The sequence below is a fragment of the Austrofundulus limnaeus genome, unplaced genomic scaffold (assembly GCF_001266775.1).
Source record: "Austrofundulus limnaeus strain Quisiro unplaced genomic scaffold, Austrofundulus_limnaeus-1.0 Scaffold45, whole genome shotgun sequence".
NCBI lineage: Eukaryota > Metazoa > Chordata > Actinopteri > Cyprinodontiformes > Rivulidae > Austrofundulus > Austrofundulus limnaeus.
Genome location: NW_013952447.1, coordinates 269486 through 290301, shown reverse-complemented (window position 1 = coordinate 290301; position 20816 = coordinate 269486). Strand labels below are relative to the sequence as shown.

Sequence of the window (20816 nt, the reverse complement as noted above, 5' to 3'; positions counted from 1 at the left end):
ACTCACAAAAGCATTGCTTCCAAAAGTCTTTGCTGACTGACATTTACATTTTTTTTTCTCCTTTTCCACATCACATAGATTGTTTGGGGCTTTTGCATTATGCAAACGTGGTATTCCTTTGCTGATCTTTTTTTTCCCTATTGAATCTTTCTCAGTACCACTGACAACAAATGGCATTTAAAATCACCACAGGGGTCCGCTGCATCCTGCCAAAGGGAAATGCAGAACAGAGCAGGAAGGTATCAATGTGCAGCGTCTTATGTTAGCAAGTCAGACTGTGAGCAACATGACAGAAGGTCAAGAGCTCATTTTAGGCCATGCTTTATTGTGTGGTGGAACGAGAAAGACACTTAATTTCTCCAATTCTGCAAAGTTTCTTGTATTGTTAGCACTTGCTTTAACACATTCCTTTTGCSTACTTCTTCACTATGGCATGACACATTCAGGCATGCAAATCCAAACATTTACCAGTTGTTGCACTGATGTTGACAGAAAGATGGCAAAAAGTGTGGAAACACAAGAATATATGATATTYAACTGTAAATCCATTTGTAAGTAAGTGGCAAGAGTTTGTTAATATTCTAATCTGCATAATTCTCAATATGACTTGCCTGTACTATTTGAGACACTTGAACAGTAGTATTACAAAGATGATCAAATTGAAATGGTGGAGACTAGTTTCTTTACAAATGAGAATTTTAATTCTGACAAGGTCATAATATATTTTTATAATTCTACTAATGTCCTTTTTGTTGATTTTTGCCATARTTGTAAGAGTAGGCATACCTTTTTAAGAGTTGGTCCCTGAAACCTAAATGAGACTATACTGAGTCTCTTTTATTCTCTAACCACRCATCACTCATAAATGCACATTACCCACACACTGTTACCAAGCTGGATACTTTCAGTGTCTAAAAAGAACTAATATTGTGCTTGTGCTTTCTACAGTTATGCCTGTGGTAAAAGAGGACATTAATTGTTTTAGTCTGTTTAGACATGATGGATCTTTCAATGCTTACCCTAAGGAGAAGGTCACAGCAGAGCAGGGTGGTGTACACAAATGAAAATACGCTTTTAATGGGAAGCTATTTATAAGCAAGAAACTTCTGACCACATTATGGAAGCTGACTAAGACTGGTGGAGCAGTTTTTTGACTGGTGAATCAGTTGCAAAGTTCTAGCTTTGTTAGTTAGTGTGTAACACTAACTAACAAAGCTTTGAATGCTCTTTGAATTTCGAGACTCAAATTCCAACTTCTGAGGAATAGTATAGGTGTTTATGCATGGTAAGGCTCGGCTTGGCGTGGGATAATAATATTAAACACATGCAAATCTTGTTTTGTTTTGTTTGTGATACAACAATAATTGGACTACACCAAAACAAAATAAAAAGTGCCAAACATTGAACGGTGYCATGCAGCAATATGACACTTCAGATGAGAGGGCAGGAGGACAGAATGGAAGGCTAATGGTAGCTAATGTTAGCTTCTTRTTGTTTGTTAGCTACTGTTTTTATATAGTTAAACTTGAGATAAAATTAATGTTTCAGTTGCTGCAAATGATTCACATAAAGTTACTGTCATCTCTGTGAAATAACACCTGATCAGTGAACCAATCAAAAAGCAGAAGTAGCTGACGTCAAATTGGGTCGAGCAAAGCTTGATTGGAAAAGCAGCTCTCAGGTTTCAAGAAATTGAGGTGGACCTGGGCTATAAGGGCTAATGCAAACAAAGTGAACACGGTTTTTTTATATAGTTAATTTTTTTCTACACAAAGTAAATAAACAATTAAACAGACAATTAAATAAAAAAGAGAAGGAAACAGAAAAAGTCATTACTATTATAGTTCTTCATATACTGTATTATGATGGTGGAAATACAGTATAAGTGAGCTAATTTTTGGACTATAATGTTTTATTTATTTATTTATTTGTTTATTTATTTATTTATTTATTTGTTTTATTTTATGATTTTAAATTTGCAGAAATAATGATGCTTCCCAACACATTAGTACTGTCATAGCAATAACAACAACATAATTCTATTTTTAGTCTGAGCCTACGAGGTCGTTTTCCTCACCTTAGGCAGTTGTGAGACTCTGCTGAATGAGATGATTGATCTCAAAGGGTTCATCCAGAGAGTAATATATTTCTCTAATATAGTGCRCTCTTTTGTGCCACTTGCCATTTTGTGGAGTGATATGATAGCCCTAAAAATGCTTTATGTGGCCAAAGTAGTTGATATTAAATGAGATACTTTGGGAAGACCTTTGGCTGTGGGTCACGGTGCAGTGGATGTATTAATCCGTAAAAACATATGGCAAAGTAAATGAGCCCTGACATGCTAAGTGAATGCTTTAGATAGCACAGGCGCTCAGARAGACTTATGTCATTGCTGAGCTTTATGACATGGACAGCAAGGACTCAAACTGAGGGCCACCTCACATAAGGGATAGATGACAGGTTCTGCTTTCATACCTGCCTCSTGCTAGAAATCAGCACAATGCGGTACAGCCTCTACAACATATGTCAATGCCTCTTTAAATGTTTATATTTTTGAAGAACTGAATTATTTCCWCAAAATATTGACTGCTACAGAAACACCACTGCAAACTTTGGAARCACCTAAAAATATGTCGGTCACATTATTAAAATAGTATCACTTGGAAGCACWAGGTGTAAATATAACAAATCAAATGGTATAACAGCAAGAAGTGAGAGTGCTAGGGGAACTGCAACACCCCCGTCTCTTTATGCTATCCCTCCTCCAATGGGCTGAGGACTGCTGTTTATTTTTAAGCATGCATAGTTGAGAGAGGTTTATATATCTGCTGGCATCCCACCTCTCCCGTTCACTGTCAGGTGTGATAACTTTTTTTCTATTTTTAAAGTCTCACAAGCAGCATAAGCTGATGCTTCATACATTGTGCTTCTGTTTCTCTGCTGATGCGTTGAAGCACAAAGTTTTGGACAGGATTTTGACAGCCTCTCARACATGAAAGAAATGCCGGAGTTCAATGGGATGTTCAACCAACGACAGCACTTTAGAGGTGTAACGTTTGCCTAAATAATGACTCTGTGTTGCTACTTCTCAAAAGTTCACAAGCAATTTTCAAACCTTTTACAATGCTCCATGTCCTGGATGTAGTTTGAKTTCATTTGCATGTTCTTTAAGTTTTAAATTTGAAACCAACTGGAGAACCACCTAAACCTAAAAACTACATTTTGCAGCTTTTTGCCCAATATGTTAACATAGGATTTCTTTGACAAGGACAGGAGAACTGATAGAAATATAATAGGACATCAGTGCACCTGGCATTCCCAGGTAGTGCCCCAACCAAGTACTAACCAGGTCTGACCCTGCTTAGCTTTTAAGCTCAGACAAGATCTGGCATATTCAGGAGAGTATGCATCAACCTATATATTCATAAAAAAGGAAAGAAAATGGAWCTTTTGCAGATTATATCATAAATGTAAAGGTAGCTGCCAAAGTGGGTACAAAGCTTGCCCATTCTGTGCAACACAATAATGGTGCATGGCCAGGAATGCAGKTTTACAAGTAATGCATGTGAAAATACACTGTGTTAAAAAGCCTCTCAGAAGGCAGACAAACAGCAAGCTGGTTATTTGGTCAGAAATTCTAGATTCATAAGACTGCAACAAAAACATCTGCATATTTTCTCAGAACTGCTCTATAGTCTCCAAAAGTCTCAGTTCCTGTCCCTTAAAAATAAAATRCAGCAATTTCAAGAGCCACTGTTTCGCATGAGAATTTACAAGATATTTTGTGTAAAACTGTTTTTTTCTAAAMATGTTTACGAACCCTTTTGAGAATTATGATTCCCTCTTGATTGTGTTCGTTAGTGGTAATATCAAACATGGCACCTCCGTCGCCTGGCACAATGGTGTACTGTACTTCAGCATTTCTCCCAATGTCCAAGTCATGGGCTTTTATTCTGCCAACAGCAGAGCCCACTGCAGAGGATTCAGGAACCCGTAGGTGAAAGAAACCTGTCAACAAAAAAATACATAGTCTGATTCATTTGTTATCATCACTTGATGTAAAATAGAAACACAAATTGGGAATTTAGTATTTATTTAGTTGCCAAATAATGTACCACAAAATTTAGTATTTATTCAATTGCCAAATAATGTACCACAATAATCATCCTTAGGCAAAGCAACTGAAATTCTCATGAAGGCCACTCAGTTTTATAAGTGGCTGACCTAACTAGGTTGACAAATGCCTGGAAGTTTTTGAGGGCTAATTAAGGGCTATTACACTGACAGCATCATCACCAGGCTATGACAGGAAACAGAGAACAACAGATTTACTGATTATCGTTTACACTGGGAGTGAAGGAAAATTAATAGTGTCCATGCTTTACTTTACTGTGTAAGGTCAGGTTCAAAATGTGTTAGAGAAATAAAAACTTCACTGTTGGGTTTCAGAATTGRAGCCCACATCTGGTGACACCATAAAGTTGGTGTGAGTAATTTGGTATATATATATATATATATATATATATATTACATACATATATATATATATATATATACTTTTTTCTGTTCCCTTTTTACATAACTTGATAAACGGTACAATTGAACTAATCAGGTTTAGCGGCTTGTGGTACCAAAATATGCAGTTTAAATACACTGACTGAATCCATGWCTCTACACAAACATGCTCAAATCTGATCTAAATATAGACAGGATGCCCATGAGCAAAGTAACATCTACCCTGGTTTATTTGCCAGGAGTTGTAGCTGTAGACGCAATCACACTAAATAAACAGGCCATTGCTCACGACAGTGCAYAATGACAAATAATGAAAAGCAATTACAAAGAGAAGTGATGATGAATACCCCCTGTGTTTTTGTAATTGAGCACTGTTTATTTTATTTTTAAAGCACGTGTGAACCTGTACATGTTTATCAGCATTTCTTTTTTGTACAAAAATAGCTAACATTAAATCTGATTTTTATTAAACATTTATATTGACAACTGTTCAGTCCACTCACTTTTAGAAAACCTTGGTGAGTTGTCGTTGACATCGCTGAGGGTGATGTTGACGACAGTGGTCCCAGCCAGTCCTCCCAGCTGCCCCCCCATGTCCTTGGCCTGAATTAATACCTGGTACTGTTCCTTCACCTCTCTGTCCATATTGGACAAAGCTGTTTTTATAACCCCTGGTGTACAGCAGGATTTATGAGAGTAACAGGTAAAAGAGAAGAGAGAAACAGAGAGAAAAGAGGAAGAGACATGGAAAAGAATCATGACATAAAACAAAGGAAAAGAGCGGTAAAAATGTATCCAGAAATACGATGCACAGTTTATTTCAAAATGCACWGTATATTTCCACCTTCTACACTCCTGGAGAAGTCCATCTGACTAAGGCTGAAATAGAGGTCATCCCACAAACTGGAACCACTTGACATTCAACAGGGAGCACTGGTGAAGCCATATAATGATTCACTTGAGGATCAGAGACCCTGAGATCAGACAGCATTTGTACCTCAGATTAATAGCTAGGTCAGTGGGAGGTTGGCAGGTTAAAGGGAAAGCATGCAGCAAAAGCTGGTTCAAACTGTCTCCATCTATTATCCTATTAATTATGATGCACACATTTGAGCTGATCCACAAATCGCTTTGTAAAACCAAAATCATACAGTGATTACTTTTGAAATTTCTRCCAGAGAGAGGTATGCTTCTCTGCTGCGTGTATGCTAATTTATRCATGTTGTTGTTGTTGTCCCCCTTCCCTTGTTCACCTTTTACCCCCCGTTGTTTGCTCTCCTTTTTTTGTGCCCGTTTGGAGATAGCAGCAGACCCAGCAGGGCAAACATTTGCTTTAACGGTTGATTTTTTTTTCTTCCTCAGCATCAGTTTGAAATACTATCACAGTAGGTGCTCTGCAAAGCTCTGGGATGAGCAGCATGATCAGCGACAGATTTCACCATATCTGGCTGTGTGATATGTAAGAAGCTATTTTCATATGCATTTGGTTGTCCCAGATTGTAAGCAACAGCAAYGTGGTACTAACACTGGCTGTATGAAGTTATCTCTGATTTAGAACAGTCATCTTCCATACCATCTTACCACCACCATTTTGTAACCTGCTTCATTTTGCAAATTGATGAAAGCTTATTGAGAGTATAAGTGATGCAGAAACTGTTGCAATTGTCGCCATTTTGCTTTAGCCCCCTGCTGCATACGATTGGTCACTCTGCATCAAATAATTACTGACTTATTTGATGTGTTTGAGAAGGTAGTGACAATAAACACACACTGAAAACTGTACAATGCATTGCAGTGCATATTGGAGGGAATTTTATTTAATGCATGTATTGCCTGTAATTAGGACTGATTTATTTAAGATGAGTGCTTAACCTTAAGCCCGATGGGCCCTGTACAGGTCCAGCAGATGGCATCATTCGTTGTTGTTTGCTTAAGTAGGTGTAAAACTWATTTTTTCCCAAATGTTTTCTAAGTCCATCACGAAAGGTGTCTTTAATGTTTTTAAAATGAGTTGCCAAATTATTTTTGAATAAATATTTATGATTTTAGGGCTATATAAACATTTGTAAGTTACTTGAACCGTCACAGACCGTTTTAGTATCAGGAAGTTCTCCGCATCTGTTGCTGTGCAAGTTTTAGCCCCATACCCCTCCCTTTGGTATCTTTGAAAAGACAAAGCTCTCACGAATTCAGGGATATATCTTGACACTGTGTTACTCTTTGTTTGGTGACGTGAAGTTTGTGCATAACCGAGAGTATAATAACAGCCATCATGCGTAAAACGTGGAGGCGGAGTTACGTTCCATTCGGTGATTTCACGGTGTGCACAATGGTAGATTTTGATGATGCACAGTGTAAATGTAAAAAGAAAAGGTTATGTCATATGCAGAATGGGTCCTACAACAGAAATCAACACTTTTATTAGACCAGGTTCTCTTTTATAAAGTAAAATATATATATATTTGGCACAGTTTTGGGTACATTTGGCTAAATTGTGCCAAAATGCCATTTCTGCCAGGCACATTGCTCACTAAAACCTTTGCAAAATGAATATACTTCAACTTATTCAGTCTCACTCTGCTACATTTTTCTCAACATGTAGATGTATAAAATCTAAGGGCATTCCTGTGTTTTCACAAGAATGTTCATTGTGTTTTGCACTGTTGATTAAAAAAAAAGAGGCGATGCTAAAAATATTACAAATTTTCTTTATTTAATCACAAATAACTCCAGCACATTAAGAGTTACAATAGTGGTTTCACTTAATAAAATTAAGGTWAAGATCTTACCTTTAAAGAGGTACAAAGAGTTARCATTTAGRCYTTATAAMTGTGGAGCTATTCTTGCTTTATTTTGCTGTGTATTTTCAGGCGGAAATTACCTCTAAGATGGTACTAGTTCTTATAAATCCTCCGAATTTTACATCAGTTTTGTCAGAAAATTTAACACGGTAATGTTCAATGATTATCTCACTTAAGTTGTATTTACATTTTCCTGTCTGTGATCCCCCTAGAAAACATTAAATACAGTAGTAGGACCAGTGATCATACTGCCCAACAATTTTATAGAACAAATGATTTAATTAATTAATTAATTAATGACCAAGTATGTCCAGGATTGGTGAGGCCTTGTTCTAATAAAATATTTTCCCCAAGAAGATATTTGGGTTGTTTGAGAAAATCTTGCTCTGTCTGACAAATTTATGGAACAATACGAGGTTCAATTCATGAGAATCAAAATAWATGGCAAATGACTTCCCTTCAACGGAAGCTCTAATGGTGGTTATAAGGAAGAGACTGGTATCTTGAATGGATGATATTTATTTTTGTCGTTTTTGCTCAGTTGTTCTCACAACCTCACAATTTTACACTATCTGAGACAAGATCAAGTTCATCAGTCTGTTTTATTGCCCATGGATTTGAAGTAGGGCTAAGGACATAAAGCTCAAGCACAGCAGAGGAGGATGCCAAGAGATTGCAAGTTTTCAAAATTTCAGACAGTGCTGAGCCTTTTTTAGATTTTCGTGAGTTTTGCTTTACCAGACAGTGTTTTATTCAGTGAAAATACAATTCTCAAACACAGAAAAAAACCCACACCTAATTCTTTAAACAACGAGTTACCTAATCCTTCTCAAAAATTGCTTGTAAACAAACATAACGAAGATACCCGTTTTTCTCATTTTTAATATATTACCTACAGAAATGTATCAGTCAAATCTGTCATAAAATCACAGCTCARATAAATAGCTAAGCAGCTTACCTGTTTTAGGGTCAACAGAGAAATATGGTTGACCATGGAGGATGCTATATACTACTCTAGCACTGTTTCCATAGGTTGGGTCATCCGCATCTGTCGCTGTTACTTGCGTCACATAAGTCCCTGCAGAAAAGAGTGTGAAAAACATATTGACTTTGAGTTAATCGGCTTCCTCACGAGACTGAAATCCAAACTCTTTGAAGTTCATCAGCTTTCCAAATGATCTCACCTGACACTAATGAGTGGTGAATCACCGGTGAGAAACCTGCTGCTAATGATGAAAAGTGAAGAAGTCTGATAGAGTGCAATGGGGAGATGTGTAGGGGGAAAAATAGTGTGTTGCAGGGCAATAGAATATCCTTGTTTGCATTTTGCACACTTACACCATTACAAAGCAGCAATTAAAACAATGATGCAAAAGCTCTTGTGCAGTCATTCATTAAATGATGCTACCATTAAGAAAACAAAGAGCTGCGACAAGAACCGTGTTAAGATGGCAGTCTTCCAGACTCCTAACAGTGACAGAATAATTACAAGTAGGAGGTTTGGCTCATCTCTTTTTAACTATCTGGCAAAAGCACTTCTTTCACAAAGTCAGTCTTTATTTTGTTATTTTGTGTTTTTAAATTCAAAGACTGAATAAATGTTTCTAGTTTTATAACCCCACAAAAGAAGCATTTTGCTCGGAATGACCTACAAAAACACATCTGGACAGTTTAAAAACATACTGGGTACAATGAAAATTGCAGGATGTGTGGGAAGCCGTTTTTATGTTCAAGAGACGCTGACCAGAGGGATGGCATTTAACATGGCAGTTTACATTCTGGTAAGCTCCTGTAAAGAAGTTGCTATTTAATAAATAGGCTTTTCAGTCTGAGCGGGTGTTAACAATGGAATTAAAACCTTAGGTGGAGAGAGATTAGTGTCTCTCATCTCTGTCAAACATGCCTGATTGCCTGAGAAGGATTGCATTGTGCTCAATAAGTGTATACAATAGATGAGATAACGTATTTTCCTTTCAGGCAAAGAGGAGAGAAACAAAACGATTACAGCTTATATATACTGTATATATATATTGAAAGTTTGAAAGCCTTCAAGTACCTCTGACTCCTACACATTCCCAGGCAGCAAAAGTAGCAGCTTTTGCATAAATGTGAGGCTATAAACAAGTCAAATTAATTCTCTTTGCAGGATTGTGACAAGTCAAATAACTGAGTGAGACCATGATTGAAAGGAATGGTTTCAAAGTCCTTAGCTGGTTAAAAATATACCCAGCTTCACCAAATGTTACAGTTTTCACCAAATTATTGTAAAGGGAATGAACCTGTGCAGTACAATCAGTAGTGGGCACAGCATAAAGCTAGCATCACTAACTACTCTAATCTGCTAACACAAATCTTAATTTTGCTAACCCTCAACAGCTAAACAGATTAAAAATTAGAGGAAGCTGACAGCTAAATCGACTGTCACAGCCTGTATCACACGTCTTCATCTCCTTCCAGTTGAAGTTTTCTATTGGTTTCATTTGAAGGTTAGTGAAATCATGTGCGGCAAATCAGAAAATCTTTAACTCAATGACTTGTGATACTTCCAGTTTATTCAGTTCAAATTCATCCCTTTTAAAATAAAAATATATACATTTGATCAAGTTTGTATTTTTATAAATACTGTTTGTAGGCAAACAAATAGCTTTCTCTGACATTGTTTATATGTAGTCATATTTTGTATTTGTTAAATATTATTAACTGCAATTTTAATATTTTTTGACAATCTTAGTTTGAAGTTTAGCTGTTAAAGATGTTACATGCTACACATGTGCTTGACAAATACAGCACTGATTGTAAGAGGTAGTAGTTTTTGGTTTATTTGGGATAAATCACATAAAAGTAAAGTTTTTCACTTGGGATTTTTTTTAGCGGACATAAAATTAGCAGAGCCTAATTTAGGATCTGCTAATCTGCCCACCTAATCTAGTGGAAACTAATCAGTCTACTAACTGTTGCCAAAGTCAGCAAAATACTGATCCACTAAACAAGAATCTAGTTTTGCTATTAGCGGAACAGCAAGCAGTGCCTACCACTGAGTACAATGGCCTGGGACTGTGGAAGCTCGATGGTCAGTGACACGGTCTTGTAAACCTGAGGATGTAGATTTGAGCCCAGGTTGTGTCAGAAAGGGAATTTGGCATAAAACCATTATAACTTTTTTCATGTAAAACTCCCTGCGGCTACCTCTGTACAGTATACAGCAGTGGTTCCCAAACTTTTTATCTTCTGACCCACAAAATATCCATGGCTTAAACTTGTGACCCCAAATATTACTGGTCTGAGTACATGAACTTTGTTAATAACCCTAAAAACACAGGCTTTTTGACAATCTAAACAGTTTATACACAAATATAAATACAAATATAAATACTTATTTATAGTTATTTTGTGTTTTTGTAATAATTATAGGGAAAATATTACATCACCAATTATTTATTAGCCTTTAAATTGATTTCTGGAGATTATCCAAGGTGCTTCATGACCCATAATTGGGTCCCAAGCCCAACTTTGGGAACCAAAGTGCAGTGGTTCCCAAACTTTTCAGCTTTTGACCCACAAAATAACAGCAGCAGAGACCTGTGCCCCCAGATATTATTGTATGATAAACATTTKTATCAGGTCAACTAAACATGGGCACAGTAACAATATTTTTATACTACTTTTATCCATTTTGAATACACTAACCTCACTCCTTTGTAACAATTAAGGCAAAAATGTAATTAATTCAGAAAATATTTTCAGGACCCCACCTTGATGTTTTGGGACCCCACTTTGGGTCCCGACCCCAACTTTGGGAAACACTGGTATACAGTATAAGGGAGCAGTTGAAACAAAAGCAACACTATACTACAGTACAATGGTAGCTCAGTAGCCAGTGCTGCAGTGTTCTAATTCTGAGGCTGTGGATTCAAGTCCAGGTTTCATCAAACATGCAAAGGGACATTATTTCAACTTCATTCAAAAAGGTCCCACCCAGAACTTGCTTGCTGCGAAACAGCAGTACTAACCAACTGAGGCATTGTGTGTTGTGAGCTGCATGATGACTCAAGACCAAGTCTTTTTTTAATAAAACATTTTAATTGCGTGTTTTGTTTGGTCTCACCATAAAAATTGCAACATTTATTATGTAACTGGATTAGAACTGTGATAAAAAGWTGCACGGCTATCCAAAACCAAATCCAAAACTGTTGGTCATTTARTTGTTTTGCTTTGTCTGGTTTTTGATCCTAATGCTTTGGTCCATGGCCACAATATGATTTTTTATCTTGAAAGCCTCTCTCATGCAGTTAACACTACAGTTCTCCTTTTGATTCAGGGTGCTCACTGAGGCTATACTGCACCCCCCCCCCACCCCCCACCCCTGCCCGCTTTCTAGCCATCCTCTTGAGACTGTTAAATTTGAAGTTTTGAGGGCTTCATTGTGATTCACATCAAGAGAAACCATTCTCCCAGCGAATTACCTTGATCTGTCCTCCCTGGGGGGAATGTGTAAAGACAAAGCAGTGAAATGTACTTAGGGCACACCGAGAATAAAACTGTTCTCTGAAATGTCAAAATCTGTTAGGGAGAGCAGTGTTACCCCTCTGGTTGTAACCATGCTGCACCTGAAACTGAACAAAGTGAGAAAACTAAGTTTTTTTTCTCTTTTTTTCCCTTTTTTAACTGGAAAGAATATCCTTCTCAGAACTTTGAATGGCCACTTACCAACTGGTGACATCTCAGGAACACTGGCTGTATAAGGTCCCTCCAGGAACTTCGGCTCATTGTCATTGATATCTTGGACCTTAATAACAAATTCTGATTCAGGCTCCAGTGGGATATTGGTGTCAATGTCCACAGCCTGAGCGCGTAGGGTGTAGTAAGGCTTTTCCTCTCTGTCAAGACTCCTTAAGGCATGGATGTCCCCGGTAGTTTGGTCAATTGTGAAAATGGAGCCAGCACCATCCCCTGAGAGGGTGTACTTCACCGAACTGTCCCCCTTATCGAGGTCAGTGTGGAGCTGCAAGACAAAAGAGGGGGGAAAAAAGACAGGTTGAGTGCAAACATTGGCACAGATAATGGTTCAATGAAAACACTGGGGAAGAGCTGTCAAGGGAAACTATTTCACAATGACAGTCAAGGAAACTGACTGCACATCAAAGAGCAAATTCATCTCTCTGCAAAGATCTGCAAAACACCAAGTCGGGAAAAAAAATAGAATGATCATGCTTTCAGAACATTTCACAGATTAATGAGGATAAATCTTTCATAAAAAATGCATTCCCCTAGAACAATTACATCTCTGTGACAACTCTTCAACATCAAACCTATTGCCATTTAAGCATAAATCCAAAGAACAAACTCTCATGAAACAGTAATTTCAAATTAAAACTTAAAGAGGCCATAATCAAACTGAAAAAAAAAATACAGCAAATACATATATGTACATACCAAGAAATATTTCTAATACCTTTCTCTGGCAATCTAACGCCTGTAACCAGAGGACTTTCAGCTCAGCTGAAAAATAACACATCTCCTGCCAGAAAAAGTCTCTGTTTATATAGATCCAGGACTGTGGCAGCTCACTTTTTCACAACAAGACAAACAAATTCTGGGCTAGTGGTTGAAACCGTGTTGACATAACTTGTGTTTACTTTATTGCAGTAAACAGCTATAATATCCAAAGCYTTTTAAATATTTACAGACTCTAATGTAATGTGATCATCAACCATAGTGGGTTATAGATTTCTTTCTTTCCTTTTTTTTTCCTTTCTCTTCTTTTTTATTTMTTTTGGTCAATGGCATGAGATTTTCACTTGCACTGCTGAACAGCTGTTTTATTCCAGGAGACAACAAGTGATATTTCAAGCACTAAAGTAGGAGTATATATCCCCAGTTCCCAGGAGGCATGGTCATGTGTTGGCTAATGGCAGTGTTTTTTTTTTTTCCTCTAAATTGTGCAGAACTCCACACCTTGCTCTAGGGCCCTTTCAATMACAGCCATGTCTTAGTCAGCACTGTATGTATTAGCTAAAATACATATCAAAACTACCTTTTAAGCTAACTATCCCTATGCATGTATTTTTCTGTTGATGAAATGCAAAGGCTAACTGTGATGTTTTTGCCCATGTCTCTTTATGTGTGCATCCACGTGCATGTGTCTGTCTGTCATCACAATTTTGAATGTACCTTTTAATCAATTTTAATAAAACATTCAGAAGGTAACCATTGGAAGTACATTTACAAGTGATTAATGTTTGGAGTCAGCCCATTTTAAGATTGCCACAGCCTCAGTCACTAACACATGGAGTAGGTGAAACTAAACCTGAACAGAGTCCTAACCGATTGTACAATACATTTGGTTAAAAAAATGCCACCAAATATTTGGAATGAACTCTGTTTTCTTTGCAAAAAAATATGCCGAATCACTGGATCACTGGATGCATTTTGATGGAATTTTTAGGAGATACAGTAATCAATAAAATTATCAAACTGAAGTTGGAAGCCAAGCTTATTAAAGAGATTGTTTTCAAACTATGTCACAATAACTTATTCTTATACTGTATACTTTTTATGGGTTCATGTGAACTGATTATTTTCCTGACAACAGCTTTATTTTTCTGAATTATGTAACGGGCAAACACTTTCACATTCCCCCACTGGTAACTGCCATGGCAGCATCAGCCATAGCGACAATGAACAATATGAGATGTGACTATAGATCCCATGTAGGTTACAGCTGTTCAATTAGACACTCAGACCTTGGCACAAACAGTGGGGGTGATTGGTGATTCACGGCAAATTGTCAAGTTTGCAGAAGCGTTGCTTGACATTATAATGCTGCCACGGACGCTGCTTTGCTTGTTTCTATTCAAATGAATAAGAATTATGTTTTGTTCAGGACTAATGAAACCACAATACATTTTCTGCCACAGAAAAGACAAGAGTGATGTTATTATCATCTAGGTGAGTGATACTCTTCTTCCACAAAACCAGATACTGTAGCAACAKMTAGAAAACTCTATTTTTGTCCTTGGATAGAATGAGATGTGACTACTAAAATGGAAACTCTAAACAGGTAATAGCCATATTTTTTTTTTTTTTTGTAATGTGTTATTTTACCCAAAACTATGTGTAGTGTGTTTCTGGTTAACAAACGTACCTTTCTTGTTAGGAAATCCACACAGGCTTTATCAAACTGTTAATTTATTTATATTCCCCCATTGAAAAAATAAATAAATAAATGACCAGGCATTTAATGTGCCACATTTAACATGCAAATTATTTCTTACAAAACTCAAGTTTGCCCATCAGTCATGTTGTCCTGCAGCCAGATTTGTTGGATAAATGCTTTACTCAAACAAGGACAAATTCAACCTAGTTTGTCAAACAAATGGTGCATTTTAATATGCATTTATTAAAGATAGCTTTTTGGGTCATGGTAGTTAGATTAATATTAAATTGAGAAAAAACAAACAAAAACAAATAAAAAACAATGCAATGATATTTGATATCATTTTAATAGATAATTTACTGTTAATAATTCTAAAGTTGTAGAATAAGTTGGCAGCTAAATATAAACCAAGTCAGACAGCCCAAATCATTAAAAAGAGTGTAATGCTATAAATATTAAAGTAAGAAAGCACAATATGTCACCTTGTCAATCTGAGGACAAACACAATTCTGATTTAAGGCAACATTTAGTACCTTTAGTGAGAAAATCTATTTAATTTCTTCCAACCCACACACCACTGAACACATGCAGAGGACATGAAAACATGATAGATTTTCAAACTTTTTTTTGTGAGGCAAAACTGCTAACACACACACACACACACACACACACACACACACACACACACACACACACACACACACATAAAGGGACAGCCCTCAGTCCATGATGTCCAGTGTAACCACAAACAAATTGTAACGCTTATGTACTTATGATGTACTTAAACATTAATTAGCTTCAAACCTGACTTCTTTGCTTGGTTTAATGGACACATAATAAAATCAAATACTGCTGAACCACAAAGTACCTTAAACTACAAGGGATTTTTCCTACCATCTTATAGAAAGGACTTTTTAAGGACAATTAACTTCAGTACAGAGAATAAGTTAGTTGTCTGACTAAAGAGTTCTTTAACAAAACCTAATTTCATGTTACAAAATTTGCTAGTACATGTGTTTTGATGTCACGTGAAGWGGCTGTACACCTGAGAAACCAATATGGCTCATTACGTTTGCAAGTTTAATATGTGGCTTTTCTAGCAATTAAACTTGAGTTTTGTACATTGTATAAACTAAAAACTATCACATAAACACAACAATTATCACATTTCTGTCAACACTGCTAGGTTTTGCCTACATAGGCTAGGTGAAAGTGTTCTTTAATCTTTTATTTTGTTTTGTAATTCTCTATTTAACAGCTATTTTGCATTTTAGTGTGTGTGCCAGTTTGTGTTTGTACCTTTTTGTGTGTGAAGGCACAGACTTTGCTTTAATTGATGGTTTTCATATATTCTTTGGTCTTTAAACTTTGTTATTTGTAATGAATTTGGTCTGTTTTATTTGGGTATGTCATAATGACAAATTGTTTAAATGTGTTGTGCCATGTGGCTTAGTAAATATTAATCAGATGAAATCCACAATAATTGTATATTTAAAAGTTAAAAAAATCAATATATGTGCTTTTGTTGTTTATCTGACAGTAGTGAGGGGATTTGACTTGAGTGCTGAATTTTTAATGAGGTGTTCCATATGTAATAAGATGGATCATTTTTAGCACATACAAATACTTTTTTTCTGTTCTATGTTTGTAATTTACATTTACATTGTTGTCCTTTTGTTTTTTCTTGCAATACTTTTTGTCATTTTTCTTAGCTGGATAATGTGAGCCCACTGTGCTTTTATTTAGACTTTTGTATTTGTTTGTGTTTGTACATATGAGTTAAATTAAGTGCCAGTTTTGTTGAAACTAAAGCATACCGAAGTGTGTCCCAGCACATTGTCTTTTAGTGAGAAAGTAAAAATGGATGATGGAGCAAAAGTGCGTGTTTTGTGTTTAACAGCTGTTCAGTTATCATCCATCTCTTGTTTTCTACTTTGTAATTGTGTCGTCTTTTACAGCRTGACTTCCTTTAGATTATGTCGTGAGTTTTAGTGCTCCCATTAGAAGAATGAAAAGGCAATACCAGAGAAAAACCTTTTCATTCTACAGTTTTTTTTTTATTGTGACCCACCACAAAGAAGAAAGCAGCATATGAACTGTTGCAACAATGTTGCCTTAATAGGGTCATTGTTGTTTTATTTTCATAACCCCAACACAGGGTTACAAACAAAACAACTGTTTTCAAAGCAAGTAGCATGCTGTCAATGATGTTTTGATATAATGATCCTTTTTTTGCACACCAATGATGATCTTGTTTATAATTGTGATTGCACCATGTTACAAGATTCTTACTGTGTCACATACTCCTGGTGGACCTAATAATGAAAACTTCACTGTGTGTGTCATTTGAAGCTGAATCAACATTTTTTTTGGCCACACACAATAAAAGAGCTGTGTAAGTGACAGTCTATTGCAGAGCGCTTGTTTTGGATTGCATAAGATTGTCTAGATGTTTGTGATGTCTTCCATCATATGTATTACAATGCATAGGCTGAACTGTATGTGCCACATTAATAAAAACGCATGTCTAATCTGCATGTCAGAACTTCTTAATTTCTCCTTTATACAATTACCTCATCACAATTAATTGATCTTGATGTTTTTACTTTTTTTTTAATTTTTTTTTTACTGAATCGTCTTGGTTATAGCTAATCAGCTTTATGAAAATGGTACACAATGGAAAATTAAATAAAATGTTCACTAAAAGCCATTCATGTGTACAGACAATTGATGTGATGTTAAAACATAAAAAAGATGAGTATAGAAAATGTGGGTTCTAAGCTATTCAATGACATCAAACACATGGCATTAAAAACAATAATAAATATAATAATAAAAATGAATAAGATGTGGCCATTAGAATGCTTAACATTAATTTGCATTAATCCCACCCCCACAGAATTGACTGTCAACACATCCATACATATACACAGTCCCCCTGACTGTCCATTCTTAAAGTCTGTCTAAAGACACATTTTTTAAACTCAACTTTTAACCCAACTATAAATTTCCTACATATATTGTGAKTAACATTTAATTCGTTGTTTGTTAGTTATATATTTTAAAAAATAATGGTAATTTCTTCTAATCAGTGGTTAACACATGAAGATCGTAATGGACTGAAATACTGTACATGAATACATGAGTTTAATGGAATGAAATACATGTTTCTTCTACTGAATAAATCCTTATTTCTGATTTAGGGGGAGTCTAGTTTAAATTGTTCTTTGTCAAAAATTGGGGGGCTGAAAACATTTTATCACATTAKCATGAACATTTTCATATGATTCAATACAAGTGTGCATGTGAGATGCATTGATTTTGAACTGCCCAATCAAGGGGAAAAAAAGGAAACACATTATAAATTAGACACGCACATTGCCTCATAAATTGCAAGAGAACATTGACTGATATTAATTAAAAATCCTATTATGCCAATAATGGCAATCAGTTAAATAAAAAAAAGAAAAAAATAATAATCAGAGGCAGACAATGACTTTGCTTAAACTACAAAACAGGACACAGACACAAGGCAAATTCCTAGCCATAACAGCCWTTTTTTTTTCAAATTGACAAATACTAACATGGTAAAGAGGTGAAAGCAAACAAACAAAACATATCAGTAATTCCTGCTGATGTCACATTAACTCAGTCCATGTGTACACAAATTCAAAAGATGGTGGCGCTGATGACTCGAAATGAATGAGCAAGTACAGAAAGACTGAATGAGAGCTGGCTAACAGATTGATGAAAATGACCTTCCCCTCCATTTTCTTTCTATTTTTTCCTGATAAGCATAATTAGTTCAATGCTCTGCTCAGGGTATCTGTTGACACGCCAGCTATAAAAAGGAAACAGTTTGTGTGTGGAGCTGTAATAAGACTCCTGTTACCATTCAACTTCACACCAGCCACTTGGAAAGTAGTATCAGTGTTCTTTTTTCGCCTGCATATCATTGATTTAAATGTTGCCACATTTATTAGATCTTGAGGTAATGTTTGTCAAAAACATGTTTCGGTGATCATGAAGCAGTGCACGCTTTTCTCTGTAGCCTAATTCTGTCGTGACACAAATACACAAATGATGACACTGATGATGACAAAAGTCATGACCTGTTAACTTCCAAAATGTTATCTTTAGAATTAGGTCATCCTAATCTGTTTGGAGTAGTRGAAGCCGTGTAAATGGGCAACTGAGGCATCAAAATTGTTGGCATCGTTGGCATGTGCATTATTTATCTAGATTTTTTTTTTTCAGTTTAAAAAGAAGTCACAAGTATTGGCCAAAGCTAATCACCTACTGGTAGGACTTGTGAAAAACAGTGGCTTCTGTTGCTACAAGTCCAATAGTCACTTTGAATAGTAATTGTGCTTTGTAGGGAATTCTTACTATCAGAAAGCGTATTGTTTCTTGGTACGGTCAGAATTTGTAGCAAATGTTCTTGTATTGGCTAGGCAGTAAAGCTGAATATTGATTCGAGTTATTTCAGTGGAGAATGTAACCAACCTCTGTAGAAAAGGCTGTAATTGGATTTCTGCGGCCAGGATTATGTGGAGCTCCCCAAGAATGCATATCAAAGCTGTAACTCTTTGCTGATGGTAGCCAACATTGTTCCTTGAATGGTCCAGCAATCGTGCACCGGCAGGAACATTTACAAATCTGCAAACACTCTGATAAGARTTAGAGCACACTAGCTCTGTTTTGTCTTTAAATTAAATTAAACCACTGTGTAGATTGTTTCATTTATTGTTGCTTATTGATATTTTCTTGAACACACGATAAACAGCCTGGTGGCTGCRGCTGTAATACTAATTATCAGTCACTAAATTTGAGTTTGTAATAAATGAATTGCGATATACATCTACAGGTGTGTTTTGCTTTAATAATACCACCTCAGCTGACATATTTCACCCATCAGMATTTCTAGTCAATCATCATCACCACAAACCTACTGACATATTGAATGCATTTTTTTTATTTATTACAGGGTCTGAACTATTCCACCCAGACACTGTATCAGTCCCCCACAATCCTGTWGCATGATCACATTGTGACAATGTCTTGGCATGTTAGAATGTTGCAGGTGGCTTTATGTTCACATGTTGTCAGGCCTGTGCCAGATATCACCACATCACCACTGTTCGTTGGAAAGTAGATTTCTGAGGGTAGTCACTGTGTTGGTGAGCAGGTGATGGGAAGAAAACAGAATGTCAAATCCTGGAAGCTTATTATAGCTGATCGATATTGGCTTGCGAGCCATTTTTTTTTCTTCCTGGTGACAGCTCAGAGCTCGCTATCTGGTTTGTGTCATGCCACAGTCAGGTAATAAGGATGGAGGGAAGAAACACACAAGGGGGTTTTATTGGCATATGTGCTACCACAAAATATATGTCTGGAAAAAGAAAAAAAAAAAAAGGAAAATAGACTGCTTGCTTAGCACATATGACAACAGATGTTAATGAGTTAAATTCTCCTGTGATTTTGTTTAAATGGCCATTCATCATAAATGAAAATATTAATTTCAGTTTTTGTAAATGGCTAAAGTTTGTAAAGGCGGAATTTGGTGTCATCTAAATAGGCAGTTTATACCATTGATAACACTTTTTAACATCACTAGAATTGTTTACTTGCACTGTAAATGACTGGACATACAATTGCAATAGCACTTGGTATTGATCTTGTAAACTWGTTTTTAGTATTATTCTTAAACATGACCCTCTTTTGCTCATGATGAAATAGTATAGCAATATCTATGCAACAGGCAATTACAACAGTACATTTTTCTACTTTGAATCACAACAATATTACCCATTAACGTCAACCTGCCAATGGAAAAAAATGACCATGGTAGTAAGTAATTGTGATTGGGACATTAGTGGACCTTTTGGAAATATGATTCAGGCAATTCAGGAGAAAAGTCCATTATCCATCAGGACAAAATATATGAAATATATTAGTTTGGCAAGACAGATGAATGACATCATTAGCTTTTATTTCATCAGCCCTTCCAAGCAACATTCATCAACATACTTTAGAATTATGATTGCTTTCGACCACTATATAAGGCCTAATGAGATGTGGAATAAGTGACATACTTCATCCTCATACAGAATCCTCAGCAGAGAACTGTTTCAATTATTTTATTTATAAYAGAAAACTACACGTGCCACACATAAAACATGTTCGGAAAAAATAAGTTCCATTTAATTTAGTAAACATGCCAAAATATAGCATAATTATAAGTATGGAATAGTAGTTTTATCTTCAAAGACCTGTTAGATCACCACAAAACAAACAGCACCAATAAAAAGTATTCACCCCCTTGGATGTTTCAGAGTTTTATC

At 36.0% G+C, this 20816-nt stretch overlaps 1 protein-coding gene across 1 annotated transcript in view; it reads right to left on the bottom strand.

Annotated features, from left to right (window-relative positions):
• The window catches only part of LOC106517133 (cadherin-12), a gene marked incomplete at its 3' end in the record, with an annotated part of 106074 nt that overhangs the window by 19984 nt on the left and 65274 nt on the right, over positions 1-20816 (bottom strand). Inside the window, 4 exon segments of the mRNA XM_014007847.1 lie at positions 3821-4008; positions 5019-5186; positions 8275-8394; positions 12024-12318. Coding sequence (XP_013863301.1) covers positions 3821-4008; positions 5019-5186; positions 8275-8394; positions 12024-12318 — 771 coding nt within the window.